This window comes from Thermobia domestica, chromosome 1, assembly GCF_964235325.1.
Source record: "Thermobia domestica chromosome 1, izTheDome1.hap1.1, whole genome shotgun sequence".
Classification (NCBI taxonomy): Eukaryota; Metazoa; Arthropoda; class Insecta; order Zygentoma; family Lepismatidae; genus Thermobia; species Thermobia domestica.
Genome location: NC_137454.1, coordinates 306,957,472 through 306,983,644, shown reverse-complemented (window position 1 = coordinate 306,983,644; position 26,173 = coordinate 306,957,472). Strand labels below are relative to the sequence as shown.

General features: G+C 34.5%; 1 protein-coding gene across 8 annotated transcripts in view; it reads left to right on the top strand.

The window, feature by feature from the left end:
• The window catches only part of Sap47 (Synapse-associated protein 47kD), a 221,608-nt gene that overhangs the window by 184,949 nt on the left and 10,486 nt on the right, over positions 1-26,173 (top strand). For 3 of the 8 annotated variants that reach the window (XM_081727243.1, XM_081727237.1, XM_081727253.1), the window contains exons 6-8: positions 828-967; positions 10,300-10,445; positions 11,231-11,374. In XM_081727243.1, the coding sequence (XP_081583369.1) occupies positions 828-967; positions 10,300-10,445; positions 11,231-11,374 (430 nt within the window). Of the gene's footprint in view, positions 1-827; positions 968-10,299; positions 10,446-11,230; positions 11,375-18,104; positions 18,307-26,173 lie in introns of those variants that run through there. The other 5 variants (XM_081727261.1, XM_081727258.1, XM_081727266.1 and 2 more) reach the window with 3 other exon arrangements.

Genomic DNA, 26,173 nt, shown 5'->3' with positions numbered 1-26,173 from the left:
CATGTTTAATATGGAAATAGAAGAGATCCGAGTCCAAAATTTCGGGACCTCATTTCTGGGGCTTCAGGTCCAAGTCCCATTTCTGATATCACCGATGTGCTTAGAGAACCCGCAGCTTTCTAACGTCAACATCTGTATCCAACTACTCCATGCTTAAAAGAGAAATAGAATGAACCAGAGTCCAAAATTTCGGGCTCCTCATTTCTAGGATTTCGAGGCAAGGGCGCGATTTGACATACCGCTGTGCTCAGACGACCCGAACCTTTCCAACGCCATCACCCTCGTACAACTACTCTCTGTTTAATAGGCGTGTAGAAAGGGTCCGTGCGTAAAACTTCGGAACGCCATTTCTGAGGCCTCATGCTCAGGGCCCGATTTTTGACATCATCATTGTGCTCAGGGGACCCGGACCTTTCGAACGCCACCACCTGCGTCCACCAACTCCATGTCTAACATGGCTTCCCTAGCGTAGGAGGATTTTAATGGATTTTCCTCCATGCTCTGTGATTGAATTATTGTGAATATTGTTGCTCCTTACAAAATACACTTGAAAGGTAGAGGAAACCTACTGCCGTCTGTTCGGGTTTGTTGAGTCTTTACACTTGCCTTAAATAATTATCTTGTAATATTCAATAACAATAATTTATTTTATAATAATCTGGTAATAGTTTGTGTATGTATGCTTGCGTTCATTTTGTGTATTCTATGAAAAACGAGTAAAATGAATTGGCATTTATGTGATAATTTGTACAGAACCCAGTACAAGCTCTTGCATTTATATTTTGTATGTTAACTTGCAACAATATGTTATATTTTTACCTTTATAGGATAGACGAAATTTTGTCCGAAGTCCACCTGCTGGTGTTCAGTTTCAGTTCGACTATGAAACTTCATATCCTGTTGCCATGGCAACTTTGGCTGAGGATCCTAATTTACAAAACATGAGATTCGAGTTAGTTCCAAAAGTGTAAGTTTCATTTTTTTTTTTTTTTTCATATTTGTTTATGCTGTGTAATATTTTAAATTTCATTAATTAGAGATATTAGACGGAATTTAAGTCCCTTTGGCAGATTTTAAAATAATAATATTTTTAGAATTGTCTAGAATGGATCTTGAAATTATTATATGGATTTAAAATACTGTCAGTGACGTTACAAGAGTGTCGAAAGACTTGCCAACAAGAAATTAGTTTGAACTCCTTATGCAAAATCAGCAACTAAAGTTCATCCTTAGTAGGTCAGTGCTTCCGTATGGCTTGTCAGAGAGTTGTACTTAAACGACAATCGTACATGCAATTCGACCAAATGAAAGGTATCAGGTTTCCTGTTGTAGCATGAGGCATTTTTTAATTGCGCGTGTAAGAAGTTATGTAGTAAGAAGTACCAATTATCCTGTCGCTGTCTTCTAGTCTGAACGAAGGTTGAAGCTCTTTTGCGAGCATGTACATAAATATTGTTGCACTCAAATATGAACATATGTATGTTACTTGCTTCGGAGAGGTGTTAAAACTTGAAGAGATTGTTCTTTTAAACAAAGCAGTGGTAATACATTGACGTAAAATCAAACTTTACCATACAGGATTATATTTTCTCTCTCTTTGGTAGAATCACAAGCAAGATAACATGGGTGAAAATTCTAGATTAATATTTTTTAATTATCTAATACAGTGCGTACATTTTAAAATCGACCCTGGTACATTTTGTAACTAAAATTTTGTTTGTGTATTATGTATTTTTTTGTACCTTTGTTGTTCCATTCTTGCTTTGAAGTGGACTGGAATTGGGTGGAGGATAGGTATATAATTGTTGAAGCTGTTGGGAAAGAAAAGAAGAAAAAGACAAAGGAGAGAGAGAAGGGAGGGAGGGGCGTGTACAGGTTTTAAAATGTACGCACTGTAGTTTCAATATTTTACATAGTATTTCAGATAATATATTATTATAAAGCAGTAAGAAAACATTAAATTCGAGTAAGTTACTCTCCAGGTATAAAAACTAATTCCGAACGGATAAGACATTTTACTTCAATAATAGTAAGAACTGGATTGATGCTTGTTCATATTAGTGTGTATACATAATCGTTTATTTACTACATCTAACATTTAATGTACTATTAACTGTAGTGTTTCGTTGTTTTGTGACAGCAGATCTGGGACTCTTCTCTTCTCTTTTTAAAATTTTACCTTACACCATTTATTGTACACAGTAAACAATGAAGAAGAAAAAAACTTGTCAGTGTGATACTATAACTTCTTGCACTAGACTGGTCTTTTGTTTAAATATTCGAGACTTTAATACACAAGATTTCTACAGACTAGCACAAAATTTTAAGTCTCCATAAAAATCTTCTGCGTAAGATTTTCACAGAAATAAGATATTAAAGGATTGTGGTGAAAAGACTTACATTATCATATTAAACAATACTTTGATCTCATCACTGTTTACCATTCACAGGAAATAGTGCAAGATAAAATTCTAAGAAATCAGATGAAGTGCCCAGATATGTTGAGGAAAGTGTCAGGGAACACCGAAACAATATAGTTAATAGTCCATTAAATATTACATGAAATAAGTGGAAGTTACGTTTACAAATTAAAAACAAATAAATAAAATTTGAGCTCGAGCTTAATCGTCACGAAGCGCACATCGAGATGGAATTCGGGCAGCTATATGTCATTTTCTTAAGTCAGATTATTACAGTGAGATACATTACTGTATGAAATACTAGCCTATTTAAAATGCTCGATCCAGACAATTAAAGATCATTCGTCTATATTTGAGAAGCCTGTCAGCTTTCCTTCGACGGGGTGGTTTTATCACGGAGTACAGACATTCTTGCTCACGTGATAATCAGAATATACAAAAGTTTCTTCATGTAAAAGAAGGAACGCTGATCATATGTTTCTAAAACAAACGCAGATCACTTCTCGTGAAATGGCACTTGCACTACTGCATCAAATCATAAACTCCATGTCAACATAGATTTCATTTGTCTATTTTTTCGAAAGCTACAACTGGAGCAATTTTTGTTTATCTCATTTTTTATAAAACATAAGGCAAATGACTTTATATATATATATATATATATATATATATATATATATATATATATATATATATATATATATATACTTAAAATAAAATCACTGATGAAGAAACACCACTAAACACTTTCACGAAATCACAGATTATGAATTACCAGTTACTCAGCTTTGCCATATTGTTTAATATTTTTCTTTTCACAGTAGTGATGACTACTTATAAACAGAAAAGCCGGTGCGATCTTTTATTTTATGTTTGTTTTCTGTATCATGTATTTATTTATTCTGTGACTTGTAGGATAAGAATGATGTATATGTTAGTTATTCCTAATGAAGTTCGTTACTAAAAAATCTAATTCTTCATCAAAATTTGTTTTGTCTATATTTAGTGACTGGTATTTTATTTCTAATGAAATACAGTTGTGAGACGAACTTCTATGCTGAACATATTTGATATTGTTTGGCGGCACGTAAATGTTTTGACAAGCCTTGGACCGCACCATCAATATATTTAGTTATTGAGGTTTTTTTAAACCCTGGTGCTTATCTTTCATTTTGTCATACCCATGTATATCTTGTCATACTCTTATTTGATTTGTAGACACTGGTATGGTAATCCTGCTGTGGAATACTTTTCTGTACGGTTTGGTAGTTTCAAGCTCAGTTTAAAACTATACTTTCCCCTTTCTGATAATCTAGGAAGTAAAAAGGGAACAATATAAAGGGTAATATAAAAAGTCTCAGTGGTTTTTTGGTACATTTTTGAACAAACAAACAAAAAAAAAAAAAAAACTTTATTAAAAGTCAATTTTAAACAAGTATGTGTTGACCATTATTATCTGACTTTTTGCCATTTTTCGGGTAGCTTCATAATTCCATCTGTGTAGAACTACTGTGGTTTATCGGCCAATTTTTTTTTACAATCAAGAGAGTTTTGCAGAGACCGAAACAAATGATGCACGGTGCAAGGACCGGGCTATACGGTGGATGCATCAAAACTTCCCAACCAAGTTCATCTATTTATTCCGAGTCATCAAAGATATGTATGGCCGCGCATTGTCATCATGACCCTACACAAACGACTTCAAAGCTTGGATTGTCGGCGAAGAATGTTATGTAGTGTGTTTGGTGGGGTTGGAAGGTAATTATCCATTATGAGGTACAGCAACCTGACGAAACCATCAATTCGGTCCTGTACTGTGCACATCTTGACAATTTGAACGAAGCAATCCAGAGAAAGCGACCAGAATTGGCCAACAGAAAGGGAGTTGTGTTCCATCATGATAATGCGCGACCACACACATCTTTGATGACTCGGAACAAATTGATGGAACCTGGTTGGAAAGTTTTGATGCATTCACCGTATAGCCCGGACCTTGCACCGTCTGACTACCATTTGTTTCGGTCTCTGCAGTACTCTCTTGATGGTGTTAAAAAAAATGGCCGACCGAAGCACCGCTGAAAATCACTTGGCCAAGTTTTTCGACGGTAAACCACAGCGTTCTACACCGATGGAATTATGAAGCTACCCGAAAACTGGCAAAAGGTCATAGAGAATAATGGTCAATATGTACTTGATTAAAATTGAATTTCAATAAAGAAATTTTTTTGTTCAAATATGTACCGAAAAACCGCGGAGACTTTTATGACCCTTTTATAATTGTAATCGGAGTCATTTGTCAATTTTTTATTACCAGATTTGAAAGTGTTCTGCGCAAGGAGTGATAGTGTTTCATTATGGATCGTATATCCATTTTTCTTTCCTACGCATTAAATGTTATCGATTGTCTAAGTCGTTAGTTTTGGGTTTGGAAAGAAGTTTATCCAATTAATAACTTCTATTAAGTTACTGTGATATTGTGATCCTTTTTTTTGTTCATATAAGAACTGCTAGCACTAGCTTTCCTGTAAATTTTCGACATACTTTTAATAAAAAGTAAGATGTAAGAAAAGCGATGATAATTTTTTTCAAGCTTGAATATAAATTTTATTTTAGGATCAATCCAACTTGCGTGAGGAATTTGTAATTGGTTATAAGAGGCGAGGGACACAATGAGAATTCCGTATAATTAATGTAATATATATATATATATATATATATATATATATATATATATATATATATATATATATATATATATATATATATATATATATAATATAAACTTAAGCACGATAATAACTTAGTGTACCACAGACTTCAGGTTTGGGTTCAACAATATTTAGTAGACATTATTTTTCTCATAGGATTATTAGTTAATAGAGAAAACAATGGGTAATGAGCTGACCATAGCAAAACCTTGTTTGTAATTTGTTTTTTCTCTCTGAGAGAGCCAACCGAATGTAAGTCAGATGGCGCTAAATCAGAACTGCAAGGATGTTGGAGATTACTGATCACCCCACTTTGACAATAGTCTTTGACGTTTTCATTGATTTGCGAAGACGGACGTTATCATGGTGGAGAACAACTGTTTTTTGGTATCATGTAGTTTCCTTCAACTCATGAACTAATCTTTGCATACTAGGATGTTCGCAGCCAATTACCTCACACAAATCCTGTATAGTCACACCTATGGTTGCTTCTAATCACCGCACCTACTCTTTCTCGGTTTTCATCCATCACTGCAGTTACAAGTTTGCCTCTTCAGTAGTTACCGGCCACAGAAGTCCGTGCCCCTTCCCATAACTTCTTTATCCATCTTCTAACATTGCATATGTCAATTGCGTCCTCTGTATATGCTCCTTGCAGCCTGCTATGCCCCAGAGCTTGCAACTTCCTTTTTGCAAGATCTTGATCGTACAGAGGTTGTTCAGCCTACGTTTGGCCGATTTCGTTCCTTCCCCCTCCCGGGCAGAATAGACTCACCCGACCTGGCTCGTGGCGTCCTGCAGTGTTGTGCAGTGGCTTCCTGGGAACGGAGTTGTTTTTCCGCGCGGATGACACTAGCGCAAAAAACTGGACCATTGTTGTGAGTGTTGTGTTAAATTTGTTTCCAAGTGCGTGAGTTTCCGCTCTGTGACCAAAATGCCGCCCAAACTAAGCCGGTTTTGGGAAAGCTATGTTGCGGCTCTTTATGACGCCCACTTTAGTGTTTCTGTCATTAGAAAACAGTGCTGCAACATCAGTTTAAGTGGAATAAAAAATATTATTAAAAAGTACAAGGGCAACGAAGCTCCACCATTTGAATCACCAACGAAGTTGCCTAGGAAGCGGGAATGCACCAAGGCCACTTCCACCATGCAGAGGAAACTTCGCAAAATGGCAATGCAAGAAAATCCGCCAACACAAAGGTGTATGGCTAATCGTCTTGATATGTCTTTGGGGACTGTGAGCCGGACGTTACACCATAAACTCAAGCTGGAAAAAGTCATGAAAGCTCGCGGCCATCTTCTCACGGATGCCCACCAAAAGGAACGAAAGTGTAACGCCGGAAGCTGTACGAACGGCATCTGACAAAACAAAGGTGGATGTACGTCGTAACGCTCGATGAAACCTGGATTTACCTTTCCGACTACGGCAAACCGAGAGCCATCAATGTAGCGAGAGAAAGGCGCTAGGAACTTCAGAAGGTGGGTCCGTGTCTGTAACGAATCCTTCCCAAAAGGGTTCGTGGTCGTTACTGGCTACTGTTACCGAGATAAACTGAAGATTCGTAGGGTGGCGAAGAACTGCAAAATAAATTCGCAGTATTTTCAGGAGCAGATCATGCGGCCGATCTACGATGTAGGGAAATGACGCCAATTTGGTGTGCATTCACATGGACAAGGCCTCATCACATACCTCACGATCGTCCCTCGCATTCTACAGGGAGATTGAGGAGGCAAGTGGTATACAGGTGATACCTTTCAATGAGGTACCTGTTAAATATCCAGATGCAAGTCCTATGGACTATTGTGGATTTGGATTGCTGAAGCGGGCTTTGGGAAGACGGCGTGTGTCAACTGTGGAAGGACTTTGGAAAGCTGTGCAAAGGGAATGGGACAAGATTCCCCTCCCAGTTCTTCAGAAAAGCCTATTACAGTGTAAATTACGCTGTCGGGCTATTGTTAGGAACCAACGGAAACACATCGAGCACTTACGGACCTGGCGTCATGGATTCTTCTAAATTTTTAGGTAAGTCAAAATTGGCCAAATGTAGATTGAACAACCTCTGTAGTTTTGTATTTTATCGTGCTATTCGTGTCGTGTATTTAATTAACTGCGAATAAAAAGATATGCGATAAAAATAGGAGGTATTATGGTGCAGAGATTACTTCCGGAGTGACTTTTGTAAAATAATTTGTTTGTAAACACCGCATTATTGTAATTTATTAGATTTCTAAGTCACTGAGTTTATTTTTAAATCAATTTTGCTTGCAGCAAATATATAGTGTATGGACAAACTTAGACGTCGTTGTATTTTTTTTTTTTTTATCCCATCGCTTTCATGAAGGAGGCATAAACGTCGGTGTCGAGGAAATTTAGTGCTCACTCCAGATTCTATGGGTGTGCAGCCATTGTTTGACAAATAGGCGTCTATCGCTTTAACGATTTTGTAGAATTAGCATTTCCCTTAAAAAAAATAAAATAATAATAAAAAAAAAATAGACATTAATTCTTGCGGAGAGAATTTTGTGTTAAAACTCATGTCATAAATGTGACAGTATGTAGCAGTGGCGGATCGTGCTTTGAATTTTAGGTGGTGCACAATAGTGACCTCGTCTTTTCCATTATTATTATAAATAATAATAGTTTAATAATAATAATAGTATAAAGAATAATAGCGTTTTTTATGGCATACGAGGTGTGGCAATTAAATAACGAGACTGGTGTCATAAATGTGAGTATTGCAAAGAAAGATGTGAGTATTGCAAAGAAAGTTAAATTGACTGTTATCCCCTTTAATATACTTCCCTCCCCTATCTATACACCGCTGCATACGTGCCTTCCATTGTTCAAAGTAATGCTGTAGGTCATCAGATGTCACCCTGTTCAACAATTCTGTCGTTTTTCGTTTCACCTCTTCCACAGACTGAAAATGTGTTCCCTTCAATGCACTTGTCACTTTTGGGAATAGGTAAGTCACAGGGAGCCAGGTCTGGGGAATATGGGGGCTGGTCGAGCACAGGAATGCGCTTGGCTGCTAAAAACTGCTTCACAGAAAGGGCATGGTCTTGGTGGAGGATCCATGCATCATTCTTCCACAAATCCGGTGTCTTCTTTATTCTTTCCCTCAGCTTGATTAGAACTTCTTTGTAGTAGGTCTGATTCACCGTTTGAACCTGTTGCACCCATTCAGTCATGATGATACCCTGATATCGAAAAAAAACTATGAGCATTGCCTTCACTTTGGACTTGCTCATTCGTGCTTTTTTCATTCTTGGTGATGTGAAAGTCTTCCAATGCATGGATTGACGCTTAGCCTCGGGGTCATACTGGAAAATCCATGATTCATCACATGTGATGACACGTGTTAGCAAGTCTGGATCTGCTTTGAGTCGTTCCATGACGTCACAGCAAATGGTCTTTCGAATGTCTTTTTGTTCCTGAGAGAGGTTTTTCGGGACCATTTTTGCACAAACTTTTGTCATGTTTAAATTGTCATGCAAAATTTATCTTACTGTCTCTTTGTTAATGTTAATCATGTCTGCGATCATCCGAATGCTCAGACGTCTGTCTTTCCGCACAAGTTCATTAATTTTTTGAACATTTTCGTCCGTTCTTGAGCTCAAAGGGCGACCGGGTCGTTCATCATCTTCAACCTCCTCCCTACCTTCTGAAAATCGTTTGTGCCATTTGAAGACTCGCGCTCGTGACATAGCATTATCACCATACACTTCTTTTAGCATTGCACAACATTCCATCGGTTTTTTTTTTTTTTTTTTTTTTTTTTTTAATTTCACCAGAAATTTGATGTTAATGCGCTGCTCAATTTCACTGTTCACCATGAAGGACAGAAAATACCTTTTGCAATATTTGAAAATAAATAAATCGACAATGCAGTACAGTAGACAGAAAATTCTTCCCCACAAAATGTCGTAAGCAAATGACCTACCATACAGAATACAAAGTAGCAACTCGTAATTGCATCTCTATTCACAATAAATGCTGGAAACCCTAGAGATTTTTCAATGAATAAAAATCATGAAGAGTCAGTGGTGGTCGTGTCCTGATAAATTCATTTCCCTTAACCTTCCCCTGTAATTTCAAATATAAAGAAACAAATGGCGCTAGTTTTACGATAAAATTTCAAGGAGGAATACTTCCCCTTTCACTCTGTTTCGAAAATTCCTCCAGTATTTCGAATATTGAGTACAATATTTCGATATCAGACTATTTATAATTAATGTGCTCGTATTTACTGTATATTGCATATAATTACCGTATAAACAGTGGGTAATTTAAAGGGCCTATCCGGTTTGCCATAGGGACCAGACTGTCACGTGATCAGGTCAGAAGTCACGTGCATGTAAATCTAGTCTGGAAATTTCGAATTCAGATGTGACATATTTCAAGCACTTAACCCCCGCTTAGGGCGCCCTGGGTAATTCGAAGAATATGCATATACTTTATAATTAATTTTACTCAAACAACTTGACACTTGACAATGTTCTATCCATATTTATCTTATGTGCTATATATCGTCTTCATTATGTCTTTGCAATAAATTTTCAATTAGCCTGGCATCATAGTTTTTGAGAAATGTAGACGCCTTCATTTTTATTGATTTGCCATTGACATTAATGTTAATGTTTCATGCTTCTTTGCTATATTCCATCCATTTTAGTACAATTTCGTTTTTGAATGTAGAATCTACATACAGTAGTCTGTTCTATATTTAAGCTTAATTTCAGTCATATCACTTTTGATTTTTGAGGTACGTGGAGGAATCATTTGTTTTTCATTGATTTTCCATTTATATTAATGTTCCGTGCCTTTTTGACTAGGTTCAATCTATTTTAGAACAATTTGCTTTTGGAATATTGAATCTAAATAGTCTCTTCTACATTTAAGCTGAATTTCAGCCTTCTCCCCTAAAGTCTGTTCACATCATTGCAACCTGACCGGCCCTTTGTGCAACTTCTCTGTAACGTAAACCTCTCAATTTTCGGTCAGATAATCATGCATCATCGATGTCTTTTTTTAAAGAGGTTTCATTATATTGTACATTTACCGTAATAAAGGTAAGTTTTCGTTTGGTATGTTTAAGTATTGTTATTAATTAGCTGTAAAATGATATAAAAAATAAATGCGTGTCTTAACTTTTCTTTTCTCTACTCAGAATCAATGAAGAAACGTTTTGGCGGAACTACTTCTATCGTGTGAGTTTGATTCGCCAGTCAAATGAACTGTCATCCATGGCTCAGGAAGGTGGGCGCGCATCTCAGGGCTCTTCTCGAGCTAGCAGTGTAGAAGGTGAAGCAGCAGGTGAATAATGATACAGTTTTCTGTTATTATACAATTACTAGTACTGAAAAAGAAAATATTTAAAAATTAACTTAAGTATGTATGCTTTTTTGTATGTGTGTCTTACACACTTTTGTCTGTCTGAAATCCTTTTTGCAGCGTTACTTGATAGACAGCAGTGATACCCATGTCAATGTGAGTTGCTGTTTTGTAATTATGTCCGGAACCGTGCTAGGAGTGTTGTTTCGCTATTTGAACAAAGTTCAAAATATTTCATAGACATTTCAGAAAATCACAATTAGAAAAGTTGCATTGGCCTTGTTGTAGTATTTGTGTTTGTTAAATACAATATGTTACGGTTGCATTACGTGATAATAGTGTCGTGCATTTGCCGTGAACTTAGTATAGCTTTTTAAAGTTCTAAAAATATATAGTTTTCATATTTTGTAGCTACTGAATTTAGTTTTATTTTTTCTCTTCAGTTCATACACCAAATGAAATTCATATATTTATTCTGAAGATTTTTGCTTAGAATTTTGCATTGCAAAGATTCATTAGTCCAATCCTTGCACATAGCCTTTTGTTATAGCATTGAATTTTGATATTTTAATTTTATTTTTTTTAAAACCAATTTTATTGCAGTTGAATGCTGTGAATGAGAGATTTTTGAAAATTATTATTATTTACTGATTTATTAAGTACAGTGCATGGTCTTTTATAAGCATGGTTTTATATGTAGATACGTCTTTGTGTTTGCTTTCGCTGTGTTTAGATTGTTTCAGTGTTGTATAACATTTGTCCTGTAGAAAAATCCCAAGATGTGGAAATCCCTGAACATACCGACAGTCCTACTCACGAATTTGTTTCGGATGAATTCCGCGCCAGCTCTCGAGACTTAGAAGAGGTTAGGGAAGGTATGAAGAAACTTGGAATGGATCCTAAAGCAAGTGGTGAGTTCTTATGCCTATTTACCCGCGTCCATATTAGGTCACAGAATTAGCTAAGGTTTAATACCAGGGTTTATTTTCTCATTAAACTTAAGAGAAAAATTATAAAATTGTCAACTGACAAGAATTAATACCAGTCTTAAAAATCCTGTGAAAGTATCAACATACGGAATTTCTCTAAATCATAGGAGACACATTTTTTTTTTAAACAATAAAGGTTAAAAATTGAAGTTAGGAACTTATTAAAATCCCTCATGTATTTAAGGAACTTACAAAACTTTCGACGAAATTATCTTTATTTATAAGTTTTGATTTCTAGGCTCTGTAATAGTCATGGTTAAATGTTGCTGGTCCCTGAAAAATATTTATTTTCTATTGATTTTCATTTTTATTAAGATTTTTTGTAATTGAGTAATTTCCTTGATAAGTATGTAAAGTAGGATTTCTGCTGTAGAAAGCTTGCGTACGTGTTTCTCTCAGTGTGTGATTTGGACCCAAGTAAAATTTTATTTTATTGATCTTTGTTTATTTGCGAGCAAATGTTAAATAAGACGAAAATAGTTCAGAGAATATTTTCTGCATCTCTTTTATATTCGTTTGTACTTCATTATCTGTACTTTGATGTTGCGTTGAACAGACCAGTATATTTACAAGTTGCCTTGTGTACTTAATAGGCATTTTATTGTGTCTGAAATCACTTTTGTATGAAGATAATGTGTACATACCTTCATAGGATTTAAAAGGACATAGTGACATGGATATTTGTTTTGTGTGTATAGCTACAAATTTGAACGAAAAGTTAGTATAGCCATTAGATATCATTCCACGGAACAGGGTATTGAGAATATCAGTAGTAAATTAATATGTATAAGACTTTATAATTTTATTTCTATTGCATTTAATAATATTCTCTAACGCTGTTGGCGCCACTTCTTCCTTTAAATACTTGATTGATCATACTATATTAATAGTCTAATTGCTTATCAGTATATAAGGTAACGAGGAGCACATGAAAAAGTTCAAAAATATATATATATATATATATATATAAAAAAGTGTTGTCCCATTTCTGGAGCTGACGTCGCGTCTGTCATCCCGTATGATATACCTGTCTGTTACCTACGATTCCGTGAACGTTCTTCCGTACAGAGAGCTATATGCTGCCTGCATTTACGTTTCTTCTGCAGGAATATTTAGGAAAGATCAATTATTAATTACACAGGGCACGAAGTGTATTAAGGATGCAGCGACTCGCTTCGATACTAATGATTCGTGTTTCAATCCCAAACCATGCGAGTTTATGTTGAATATAGTGTTCGTTTTCCCGTTTCCTTCCACATTCTCATTCCATATGTTCCTCCTTAATCATTAATCGCATTTACCGTCCGTTTTCTGTAGCCTATTGGATATGATCGTGGAACGTTTAACTAATGAAATGAAATCTTTGTTTAACGTCCCAGGATCATACCTTTGAGGCTAAGGGAGACTATGATTAAGGCAAATGAATGATGATGGAAGAATTGTAGAATGAGAAAGTGGAAAGAAACTGGTACGCCGAGAAAACCAACGGACACGATGTTATCCACCACAAACGTACTTGGCCGGGAATCGAACCAGGGCTCCCACGCACCAGAAGTAAGCGCTCTACCGCTGAGTGACCGTGCTCTAGGATTGCCATATTTCAAAAATGAAAATCCGGGACGCTACTAAATTACGAGAATCTTGAATGCTTAAAATAAAAAGAAATATTGTATACTAATTTACTTTCTTCCATTAGATAGACTTGTTCAAGTATTACGTAGTCACATTTTTAGTCATTTTAGTTAAATCCATGTTTTATGTATTCAAGTTTTTTTTTTTTTTTTTTTTTTTTTTAAATCAACTTTTTGCCATACTCAGAAGTTGAAGAGAATAATTAAAACCTGTGAAAAAACAAACTATAATATTCCCTTCCTTCGGAAATGCAGTTGAATGAGTTCGAACCGTGGTTACTTCTTTTGAACTTATTGAAGATATCCCTTTAGTTTCTCGCTATTATGTAATACAAATGTACAGTTAAGAACTGTCTGAAATCTCGAGTAATTTTAAATGATTCTTATCAACTGGACGGAATCTTCGAAAGTGTTCATACATTGATTTGATGGGTTTCTTCAGAAGTAAAAGGTCAAAGAAAATCAGGGAAATGACATTTCATCAGGAAGTGAGAGAATTATATAAGTATTGAGGGAAATTCAATAAGTACGAGAAAGTAAGATAAAACAAGCTGCTAGTAGGTAAAAAATGCATATTTAAAAATTTTTAAATTGCTAGACGAATTGAGATGTATTTATGTGTAATTCAGTTAGTAACTTGTTCAACTTCCGATCCAGCGATTTTGTTCAATTCTCGGTGGGTGTAGAAAGAGTTTTTCACCTAAGCGTCAAGTCCCAGAGGTTGGCTGAGCCTCGGAAAACGAGTACCGGGGAAAACGCTGAGGACAACAAGAACTAAAGATACGGAAAAGTGAAAGTTAGAAACTGCGTTAAAACTGCTTGAAGAAATAAAGAAATGAGTAAATCGAGAAGCAGGCTGTATGCAGTTAGACATTAAGAACAAAGTAACAAGAAAGAAAATTAAGCATAAGTAAAATTTCTTTGTATCAGTTTCATAAAAGCGAGCATATTCGTGGAGAATTAGACATCGCGCATTCGTGGGGACTACATTAAATCAGCGCAAGAACTTAGAAGAAAAGTGGGCAATAACCAGAAGTAACATTTAAAATTTTAGGTGTTATTTATTTTGTAAGTAGTTCGTATCAGTCAAATTGTTAATATATAACAACATATGAAGACCTGAAGTAAATTAAGATCTAAGTGCCATTTGAACAGTTTTGAGATAATGATTTCCTCAAGAATTTGTGCCGTGCACATACACCTTACGCATTCTATTGGCAATGATATGAACTACTATGCACAGGTTTGGCGCTTAGATCCGACTATACTTAAACTGGCGTGGTCCATAGACCATCATTCTGGTTATAACTCGAAACTTCAGAAAATGGCACTTAGATCGAAATTTACTTCAGTTCTTCATATATTGTTATACTGCACGAAAAAGAAAAAAACTAAAACAGTAGAAGTTTAAATAAGAATATTAATATATGATATAAATATTTGTAGGAAGATTTATGTATTTCTTACTCTGTAACTAAACATTAAATCGTAATATTAAAAATAACCTGAGAAAGTAGAACATGGTCACTTAAAAGGGATGGAGAGGGTTAAAAAAAAGTTAGAAAAAATTTATATTGAAGTCAAGGAAATTAAAGACTAAGATATCTAAAGAAACTCTGTAGATACGTTTATAATAAAAGTTAAAAAGAAGTGCGATTTCTTTCGTATTAGACGTGTTGTCAGTACGTAGTAGAGTACTACAGACTTCAAAATTCAGGGGAAACATTTCAAATAATGCTTTGGAGTTGGGGAAATTAAGATTTAAGAGCAGCTATCAATAAAATTATTTTCATACACAATTAAATTTCTAGTATCTTATTGTGGGTCAACTCTTGAGAAATCAAATGTGAATTTTTTTGACACATATATAATATGGACGATTCTAGATACTTTTCTGTTGATAATGTAGTATGTTATCAAGTACATATAGTATGTAGTAAATTGATATATAATTCGTACTTTTTTTGTACGTACTGTATCTATTTTATTGAATTAGGGAATCGTATAAGTAAATACCTAATAAGACTATCTAGTAATCAAGACCGTTTTTTTTTCTCATTCACTTAGAATTAATATGTAATTTTATTACTAACAGATAACTACGAACAAAGAGTTTCACTTAAAAATGCGAACATAAATTTTTGAAATAGAAAAGAGCGTCAGGGATTGAGAAGTCATAGATTTTTTTCGGTTAACAAAGAGATTTAAAAAAATAAAAAAATATTTTAAAAAACTGTTGGAAGTGTGTGAGAACTTTATCTTCCTACATACATATCCAGGTCCACAAGTAAAGTGACGAATGGAAATATTGTGATAATGGACACATTTCTGATGGAAAATTATAATTCTGCTATGCATGTATGAGGGAAGGGGGATCCCAATACGTAAGCATCATCAACCTCGTTGAAACTGCCAGCAAAGCCATACTTGAACAATCCGACTATCGTGCTATTTGATAGCTGAATTCGAGTGAATGTGCACTTTGGAGTTTCCTGATGGCTCATCATCAACGTCGGATGATGCAGTCAGTTGAATGGGAGCAAGATAGTTACAAGCCGAAATGGTAAGGTGGTTGGATGTGTGCCTGATAAAGTAGTCTCCAAAATGTGACTGAAGTTCCAGGAGAAAGGACAATAATGAGATGACTAGGACAAGACGTCCATGAAGCACAACAGACTGATGACCGTTATTTAACATTAACAACCTGTTATCATACAGATCTGAGTTTAATCTAAATCACTCAGCACCTCTATGCTGATACTAATATCTCCATTTTGATCAAACACTGTATTAGTGCCTCAATAGAGAGAACTTTGTGCAAGAAGGCCAACGGTACGCTTCCCCCTGCCCTATACAAGAAGACCAGCGGTACGTATACCATTCTGCTTCCATCGCAGACAGGGACGGTAAAGCTAGTGCAGAGACCATGCATAAGGGAACCCCAGAGCAGTAGGAAGTGGTTCTGTTCACTTCGCACAGAGACTCAACATGTGTACGTGTGATGGGAGACGGGGACTCTATCGTTCCAACAACCTAGAAATGGACCACTGCCAAGGCGATGGCATCATGGATCATGGTCGGTAAATGGACGCCGCTGTATGCGCTGGAGCAACACACCCTGACAGCAAAAGTACCGTGATGAAATCGTTGAACTTACTGTGAGGCTTTCTGTAGGAGCAGTCAGACCAGTTCCGGTACATAGATAACAGTTGTCCCCATTGGATACAATTGGTAGATGAGTTCTTGAAAGGGAAGGATATTCGATGGATTCCTGGCTTGCACGTTCGCCAAACCTCAATCTTATCAATTATATATAGAACTCATTTGGAAGAAGGATTGAAATTCTTCTCAAATCATTCCTGGTCGCAGAACTGCTTTGCTGGAGAAGAAGAATGCTTTCCCCCTGGAACTTCTCAGCACCCTCATAAGTATGCGGTATTTATTCCAGTTTAAGGGACTGACAAGGTCACCAGGAACATCTGAATTCCATGCATACATGTGGTCACGGCTATACAACAGACATTATTACACATGTTGGTCCGTATCATGCCTTTTATTTGCATGACTTACATATGTTCGGATCTGTTGTACACTCTTACATTCTTTGAGTGTCAGTGTTTGCTTACGTCTGTTAGCATCTTCGATTTTCCATTTGTTCCTTTAATTGTAGACATTCGTGTATTTCCGTAATGCAAATCATGGAATATCTTATGGTACTTGTACATAATCAGAAAACATTTTCAGATCATGAAAACTATTGAAACTGGTCTTAGAGATACTGTAGAGCAGGCTCATATTATAAGGCACTAGGGATCTAATAATGTTCATTTCCTTCAGTTATATGAGACGTGACCTTTAAGTTTAAGCTGGAATCAGAACGTCAATAATGCAGTCAGTTCTCTTCCATCAAAAATCAAACACAGGACTGTGTGCCAAATGTGCACTCGGTGTGAACATACTGTAGATGCCCTTATTTAATCTTCTGAGGAAGAATTCTTTCGTTTTGAATTTTTCCAAGTATTCATGTTGCAATTTAAAGTTGTAATTAAAAAGACATCTTAGTTACCAAGAAACTCAGCCAGGTCATCCGATCAAGTGCTTATTTCGGAATAATTTATGAAGGATTTCAGTGAATCAAATTAACGATTCTAAAGCACGTAAAAATGCAATATAAAGTAGAAGCTCCGTTTGACAGTATATAAATCACCTATTTCTTTGCTTTATTACCTTTGTTTATGTTAACCTGTAGTCTCTCAATAAGATATCTGAAGAAATTCGTAATACAGAATAATTTATAATTGCGTATTTGAGAAAATCTTGAGATAAGCTGCTTTAGGTTTCAGGTATACTATAGAATCTTAGAAAATAGTGATAGACGTTTCTTGTTACAGTAATAATGAAAAATAAAATTTATTCTTAGAAGTATAAAATAGTTAAGGGCTGTCCTACATAATTCCAAATTCTTGTTACAGTGATAATAAATAAATAAATAAATAAATAAAAGTTGTTCTTAGAAGTATAAACTAGGAAGGGCTGTCCTGCACAATTCCAAACTGAATTTTATATACTTTTCTAGTATCAAGTAATCGTGTCAGAAAAAAAAAAAATAAGAAGAAACCTCAACACTTGCGAAAACTTTCGAATTTTGCGTCACTCATTCTATGGCAACTTAAACTCGTATGTCAGTTATTTTATATCAAGAAATATTTAAAATCAGTTTAGAGAAAAAGTATCAATAAATTTGTTTGAATCAAAATACTTACATAAAAGGTATTTTGACGATTAAGTAAAAATTCTCTAACGGTTCGGAGTGGTTATAATACAAGGCAAAATAAAAATAATAATAATCATAAACTATCATACGCTAAAGCTATTTAATTGCTTTAGATCAGTTATAAATTATTAGAATATTGCTTGTATCTTCTAGAAACATCTATTTGTTTATGAACTTAAATGTGAAAAGATATAACATTTTAAAAAATCTTGTGTTCTAATCGCGACTTTCTTTTTTTGTTCAAAAGCGGAAGAGAGTTAATCCCTACATCATACTTCACTCAACCATGAAAGAATAAATATTCGTCAGGAACCAGGGCCAGGGTACCAGAACATGTTATTTTTAGTTTCAGCTTCTGTTCGATTCTCTTGTATTGTGCAAGTAGCAATGTAATTTATTTCTGTAAGATTAATAATTATGAATAAAACGGCTTTAAATCAAACGAAATGCGTATACTTATGTGTATGTATACATTTATAGACAAGAAATTAGTTTTACCTCTAGTTTATTTTTTTAAAAATTTTTCCTGATTTTTAGACAAGCCATAATGATGAAAATAGTTTATTTCAATTGAGCCTTCTATTTCCAGTCTTGGCTCCTTCAGATTTAACTGTTTTGTAATGTTTTTAGTTATTTACTATTTATTTATTTATTATTAACTAAATTCCATGCAAAACCTGTAGCTATGTTACATTATAATTTTACGGAAAGCAACATTATTATACATAATAATAATCACAGCAACTAAAAATAAACGATGGTTAAAATTGTAATGTATTTGGCAAAAACATCTGTGTTGTCCGAAAGAAACTTTGCTTCTGTGTGAAGTATGTCGATTGTGAAAGATAGTTTATAAAAATGGGCAAATCTGGTTTTTAAACAAACCTAATAACCAGCACCTGCTTTTTAACTGGACCTGGTTTGATAGAAAACCGAAATCAGTTTTTTCGAAAAACCTGTTTTTGAATGATAGAGGAGAATGTACGTCTGTCGTATGACAGAATTGTTTCATATGCGGCTATTGTGGAAATGGTTTTGGTAACAGAATTTTTAAATCAGTGTGGCTTTTTTTTTTTTTTTTTTTTTTTTTTTTTAAAGAAGATACTTGAAATAGTTTATTTTCGTATGACAGATTTTCAATGTTGAACTTCCCATTCATAATAAATACTCTCAATTATGTACACTCATGTCAAAAATTATTGTCGCATATCCATAACTGTCTTCTTGTAAGAATATAATTTGATAATGATTTTGCAGGGTACTTTTAATACTGATACTATGTGTATAGTCGGGAAATGTATATTGTGATAAATTTCATAGGAAAAGAATTATAAATTCGAAAATTAGGATGAGTAAAACAAAATGTTGCTAAATGGACAAGAAAGTTTTGTTTTCGTTTTATTGTTCTTATTTACTGCTCTTTTGTCATGAAATTTGCCACATACATGTCTTTGCCGATTATACACATACAAACATTATAAGAAATACCGGGCGAATACATTATCAAACTATATTGAATACAACAATTAGAACAACATATTTATAGACATGCGACAATAATTTTGAACATGTCCTAACGTTTTTTACATTAATGTTTTTTTACAATATTATGTTTAAAGAATGTTAACGTCTAATCGGAATTCTACAGTCGAAATTATCATCACTAGACTGTTTACGTAATTGTGCTATTAAAACTGACTACTGTATATTTAATACGATGCATGCATACACAGAAGACATATCTAAAATAGCTATTACACATCTTTGCCGTTAGATATGTAGTTGGTGTATACCTAAGTAGTTACATTTAATTCCAATCATCAGAAATAATCTGACAATGAAGGTTTGTGGTAAAAGAAATTTAGACTTAATGAAAACCCTGCAGATACGTAAGTTTTAATCAAACAGAAGGGTTTTATGTTGTGTACACAGGGTGACACAGAGGAGTGTGCTTATTTTTAAATGAATATTACACAAATACATGTACACCATACTTTACCACTTTGAATAGGTGTGGAATGGAATATCATTTATGTTGTAGTAAAAAATGTCTGGAAGTGATGTCCAATTTCCATAATTCAATTTTCAAGTCGAGAGATAAAATTGTCCTACACGTTTTCTGATGTCTCTTGAGTGATCTGTTGTGTCTCTCTACGAATAGCTGTCTTCAGTTTGTCATATGAACAAGGTTTATCGACGTAAAGTTGATTCTTTAAATATCCACACAGAAACAAGTCGCACATTCTGAGGTCGGAAGATCGAGAAGGCAAGGCACAACCTGATCAGGAAACATTCCAAGTAGGATGTTCATGTAATATCTGGTGGTGTGGGCTGTAGTTTCATCTTGTTGAAACCACACATTTTGATTCAAGCAATTGTAATTCTGGCAGAAATAAATGTTTATCATATGCGATATCGATTGGAATTCACTGCTATCTCTACACCTTCTCCTTAAAAAAAATAGGTACTGATAACGTTACGGTTCGCTACCACACTGTCACACAGCGTGAATGCAGAGGTCGTTCATGCAGTTGTTTTGGATTTTCTGGTGGTATGGGAATTTTCTACTGGTTAGCGAACCCGCTTAGGTGAAAAGGGAGCCGCAGTAGCGTTCACCTCTGGTGCATGGGGTCCCTGGTTCGATCCCAGCTCGCGCCAAGTGAACTTTGTAGTGGACAAACACCATGTGCGTGGATTTTTTTCAGGGTTCTCCCGTTTCCTACCAATATTCAGTCCACCATTTCATTCATTTCTCATTCTCACCGTCTCCTTTACTCTAGCCGGCATAACCATGGGACGTAAAACTGAAAGATTTCATTGCAATTCCCCGCTTAGGTGAAAATACACTCATAAAGATGAGTGCGTCCGGTTCATGGCAAAGAAGAACGTGCATCCGTAGAGTAGAATCTCCCGTTGGTCATAATCTGTTGCAGTTGATGCACACCGACAATCCTACATGGAAGGAATTTAATATGTTCTAACCGATATGGTAATGAGTGGCGCGGAAGTGAACGTTGGGAATACAGAGAAATGGTGCTCTCACTTTTTTTCACATTCTATGTTGTTCTCACCGTATGTTCAGCAACTGGCGGTTTTTGGAGTTACAGGGCTTGTGATTAGAAACTGTTTAACTCATTTTAAGATGGTTTTGTGTGTTTAAATGCTCCATACCACCCTACGTTGAAGTGGCGTGGAATTACCACTGAGTCACCGTTTCTAACATAAGAATCACGTAAACGCGTGATGCTCTACTGATCACGACTCTATAGTAATTGAAATAAATAAAATAAGCGGGACTAGTTCACACACATTGTATAAGAAAAGTAATCAAGTTTGGTAATAAATTAACTGTGTAATGTTCATTCAAAAGTGAGTCCATTCCCCTGTATGAAGAATTGGGGGTGAACGAATGAAGAAAACTGAAAATAATTTGTCGTTATTTCTTTCGTAAGAAGTTAAGGTAGCTGTACGTTTGGCATTATATATTTTAATCTGCGATAAAGCTTATTTGAATATTTTTACATGAATTAAACATTTATGGAACAGTTCTCAGCAGAAAGATACGGAGAAAGTGGCGCCATTCAGCATTAGAGACACCTCCTATAACGAAAATACTTCATATACAAAACTTATCACTTATCAAATCTATACATTTAAACTAGGAGTACTTCAATACTCTCTTATTAACTTCTTTTAATAACTTGAGAAATGCCCATACATATCGGTATATAAAATTGCATATCCTTCAAAGTAAATAAACATATATCTAGCAATGCAGAAATTTAATATATCATTTTATTAGTCTGTATATAAAAAATGCAATTTCTCTGCGTACCGTGTAAAAACTTTGAAGTAGTCAACTTAGTTCTCGAAATAGATGTACAGGGTGGCCCAAAAGTAGGTATACACCCCTGCATTGATCAAGTATAACATTCTAGTTTGTGAGTATTTGCTTCGACTCTTCCGAGCTTAAAATGTAAGTAAAAACACACTAAGAACAAATAATAAAGAAATTAAGTCTACCTGATGGATAACAAGAAGAAATGCAATGAGCTGATCACTACGGTACTGTATACCTACTTTTGGGCTACCCTGTATAGTAAGTTCGGTACGAAAAGTAAGTATTAGAGTTCTTTCCGTGGTAAGTGAAATCATTTTGTAAATTTAGTTGGCAGTAAATAGTTTATATATATAAAAAAGACAATTGAAATTTTTTTGAATATAAGTGTCAGCATTAGATTGCATATTAGATGCCAGTAGTGCAAGTTTGCAAATATAGCCTAAACCTTAGCAAAGTTTGGTCGTAGATATTTAATTTTGTGAAATACTTTCATAGTTTCAAAAGGAAAGTATCATGATTCAATCTTTTAATTACTAAATTTAATGATTAGAAGTCGAGGCATAAATACCTAAGCTACTCAGTACACGAATTACAACTTCCGTATGTAATTGAACTTCAAAAATAGATTTGATCGTAAAATGATAGAAATACACATGTGTATCGTAACGTATAGTGGGGATGACTCAATGATAGAGCGCTTTATTTCTATACTAAGATTGCTTGACCTGATCCCGGGCCGTGAGAGTTCTGATGGGTCAGCATATTTGCAAGAGTTTATCGGGGTGTTCCTGCTCTCTTCATTTTATCAATTATTTCATCACTTGTATTTATCATTAGACTTACGTCACGAGACGTTAAATACTTTATTTTATTTGACTTCAAGACTTAGCTTTTTAACCTTGCTTGCACAGTCTGAAAATATAATTAATAAATGAATACATGGAGATTATTATATGAGTAATGTGAATGTTGTGCACAGTTTAACATTCGTTAGAGTAACTTTAAAGGTTAAGTTCGGATTTAATATGCGTTGAGATGCGAAGTTTTTCTCACGTGAAAATTGTTACCAAAATCGGAATTCGTAAGCGGTAAGGTGCCTTATCAGTATTTGGGGGAATCTTAATTCCTGATCTTATGAGTTTTCTCTGTAATCCTGGAAAAATGAAACAATTAAGATCAATTGTTAATGTAGACTAATTTTATTTAATGTTCCCGAGTTAATATAGTACAAATTTGTATATTACAAGAAGTAGATTTTGTAGGATATTGTCTTTCCCCAACCACCTGGTTTAATCGAATATTCATGTATTATCATTCGTATTAGTATGAATAACATCAAATTGATCGCGCTGCGAAGCAAAGTGTCTGATATCTTCAAATATCCCCTTGTTATTCATATACAGTATATATATATAACCTATTCCTATTCCCATTATTAATTTTACAGATATGCACTTAGAATCAATGAATGTTACGTAATTATTGTAAGGAATCTTCGAATAAGATATTTACTGGTTTAAAGTACAATCTGAGTGATCAAGTTTTACGTATAAACCAAATAATGGAGAAATAAAAATTTAAAACTGCATTTCATACAACTTCTATTTTCATCAAAATATCAAATTATTTCACATTTATAATTGGAAGAATGTACAACTCTGGCCAAATTTACAGCAAATATATAATGACACGTTTTACTATTGATTACTGAATTCAGAGTTACCAATCAATTCTTTTGATCTGTGTCGTAATCATTTGCTTTCATAATACAAGCGCTAAGATTGTACCACAAATCTGTGAATACTATAAGTAGAAAAGTCTCTACATTTCTGTTGATTCAATGCATTACGATGTACAGCTTCAATTGACTTATAATATTACTTGTTTCAGAACACTTGTTATGAACTAAATAAGGTGTGTACTGTCTGACGGATATATTTCATTCTCTCTCTCTCTCTCTCTTTATTATTTATTCTGTGCCAGTTGCTATGGATAGAGCTAGTAGGGAAAAAATCGTGGCCATAAAAGTTAAAATTTATAACTCTAGAAGATGCATGTTAGTGTTACCATTTTATAACACACTGTGTGCTTGATGAAGCATGAAATTAAAAAGCATGCTGTGCTCGTTTGTTTCCGTTCGTTCACGATTTTTAAGTATTTTTCCTTTCTAAAAGAAATGATAGAACAAATCGCTTCGTTTATTGTGTGTACACGTAGATTTCGTTGGTAATTTTAGTTGAAAGATATCACGGAGCTATCCTTCAGCTAAATCCAGTAAGTAACAAATTACTTGGATCTATACCATACTCTCAGCTATCAAATTATTCATAGGGGGAATACAAATTCTAAAAGCAACTGATATACGAGTAAACTGTATAGTGTTTTATAATGGATGTCGTAGGTTTTAGGGCTATTCTGTATTACATAGGAGACGGTATTGGGGCAATTCCAAGTGAAATCGACATGTCTTTGAACGAAAATAAAACCGAATTCTGTGTACTTTTCTATATTAATGTGATAGCATGATTTTAAAATAAAATTTCTAGAGTTCTGTATAACAATGATAACACAAGAAAAGTATTTTTAACAGTGCAGTTTTGTATCTTTGCCTAAACATTGTACATGAATGCATTTAATTATCTGGGAAGTTCATTCTTAACATCAAGACATTATTAGATTTTTTTAATGCAATACAATTTTGATTGCAATGGGTATTATAATTCAAACTAAAGTAGTTCTTAGAAATGGAGTAGTGATCTTTGAGGTTTAAAATTAATATTAAAGAAGAGAAAACAAAATAGGATATACTAATACAAAACGGGTCATAAAGTCTCATAATAGGATTGCCATGCATTTCTGAGTTCATTATTTTCTTCTCTTAACATGTATTTTTTTTTTTTTAATTTCAACTATATTGGAATACAGTTAATAATTTTTTGACTTACCTTTTTACTATATTTTGTAAATATTTACTTAAAGACTGATATTGATGCATTTTTAATCAAATTATTGAAAATAATGAATGGAAACTCTGTTTCCGTTGGTTGTGTCTGTAAAAATTGGGTTACTTACAAACATATCCCGTTACTTCTCTGAATGTCATCTTGCACTTTTTGTGTCCAAGGTTAGAGATCGGTAGATTTTGATGTGTTGGGGCAAAAAATCCTTTTTTCTTTAGTGTTCCTTTCTGTGAGTCAGTAGATTCCTATTGCACTGACAGAGCCATCTACAGACTACAGAGTCATCTTGAAAAAAAAAAAAAAAAGTTAGGCACGAATTTCTTTAATCTAAAATACTGAAATGTCTTGTGAGTACCACGGTTATCAAAAATTAGGAATCACACATAGAAAATTAGAAATTAGCTACTGTTTACAAATATGATATATTTACACTAAAAAAAAAAAAAAAAAAAAAAAAAAAAAAAAAAAAAAGAAAAACTTTGGTTTTGAACGTGTAACAGTTAAGATACTTGAGCTTTGTTTCATAACAAATTATTTCACATTCGAAGGGAAGATACAATAGTATTGGTGTAACTTGACCTAACTTTTGTGCCCCTGGGTTCCTGGCGCAGGGGCCATGGTCCAGGGGTGCATAGAACTACATTCAAAGGCAATAAGTACCTTGACCTGGAGCCATTCCAGAAGGGGTATATGGGACCTCTAGATCTTTGAAGTTCCATTTCGTTCCTGTTTATGGGTATAAAATTACCAGAAATTCATAATTTGACCTCATCGATCCTCTTGAATGATAGTCTATTACGTTATGACTGAGTATAGGGTATACTATAGCGCATGAGCACATTATTACACCTCCTTTAAATTTCGTACCAATCGACTATTTTGTACCAATCTAGGATACATATATGTTACATTGCCAAACGACCTTGACCTTATAACCTCCCAAAAAAATTTTTTTGACAATATTGTACCCATAAAAAGAGAACAAGATGAATCGAACAAACTTTATTATAGTCTATATCATGGCAATTTCCAAACCTTATTGTGGGAGTGGGTCTATACATCCCTCCCGAAAATTTAGAGGAGCTGCAATAATGTACTTATATCCTATGGGTACCACTATACTCGTTCATAACCTTCCAAATTTATATTTTGGCAATGTATTTCTCTATAAAAAAAGGCGGCGGCTCATGGGGCACATGCTACAGTACTATACTACCGTACTAAATTTAACATTTTGTAAATTTCCTAAATTTAAAGATAAGAGCGATTCGCACCCCCCGAGACTTTATAGGAGGGGAGGTTAATGTAACCCATGTCCTGAACTCCTATTCTCTGTCATAACATAATAAACCATCATTCAAGAGGATCCTTAAGATAATAAACCTTCCATTTTGGCAATTTTACACCCACGAAAAAGAACGAAATGAATCACGAGGTACATACTGTAATCCTATATTACCATAACAAATGTTAAAATTGGGTAAATTTTCAAAATTTAAGGGCCATTCGATATAT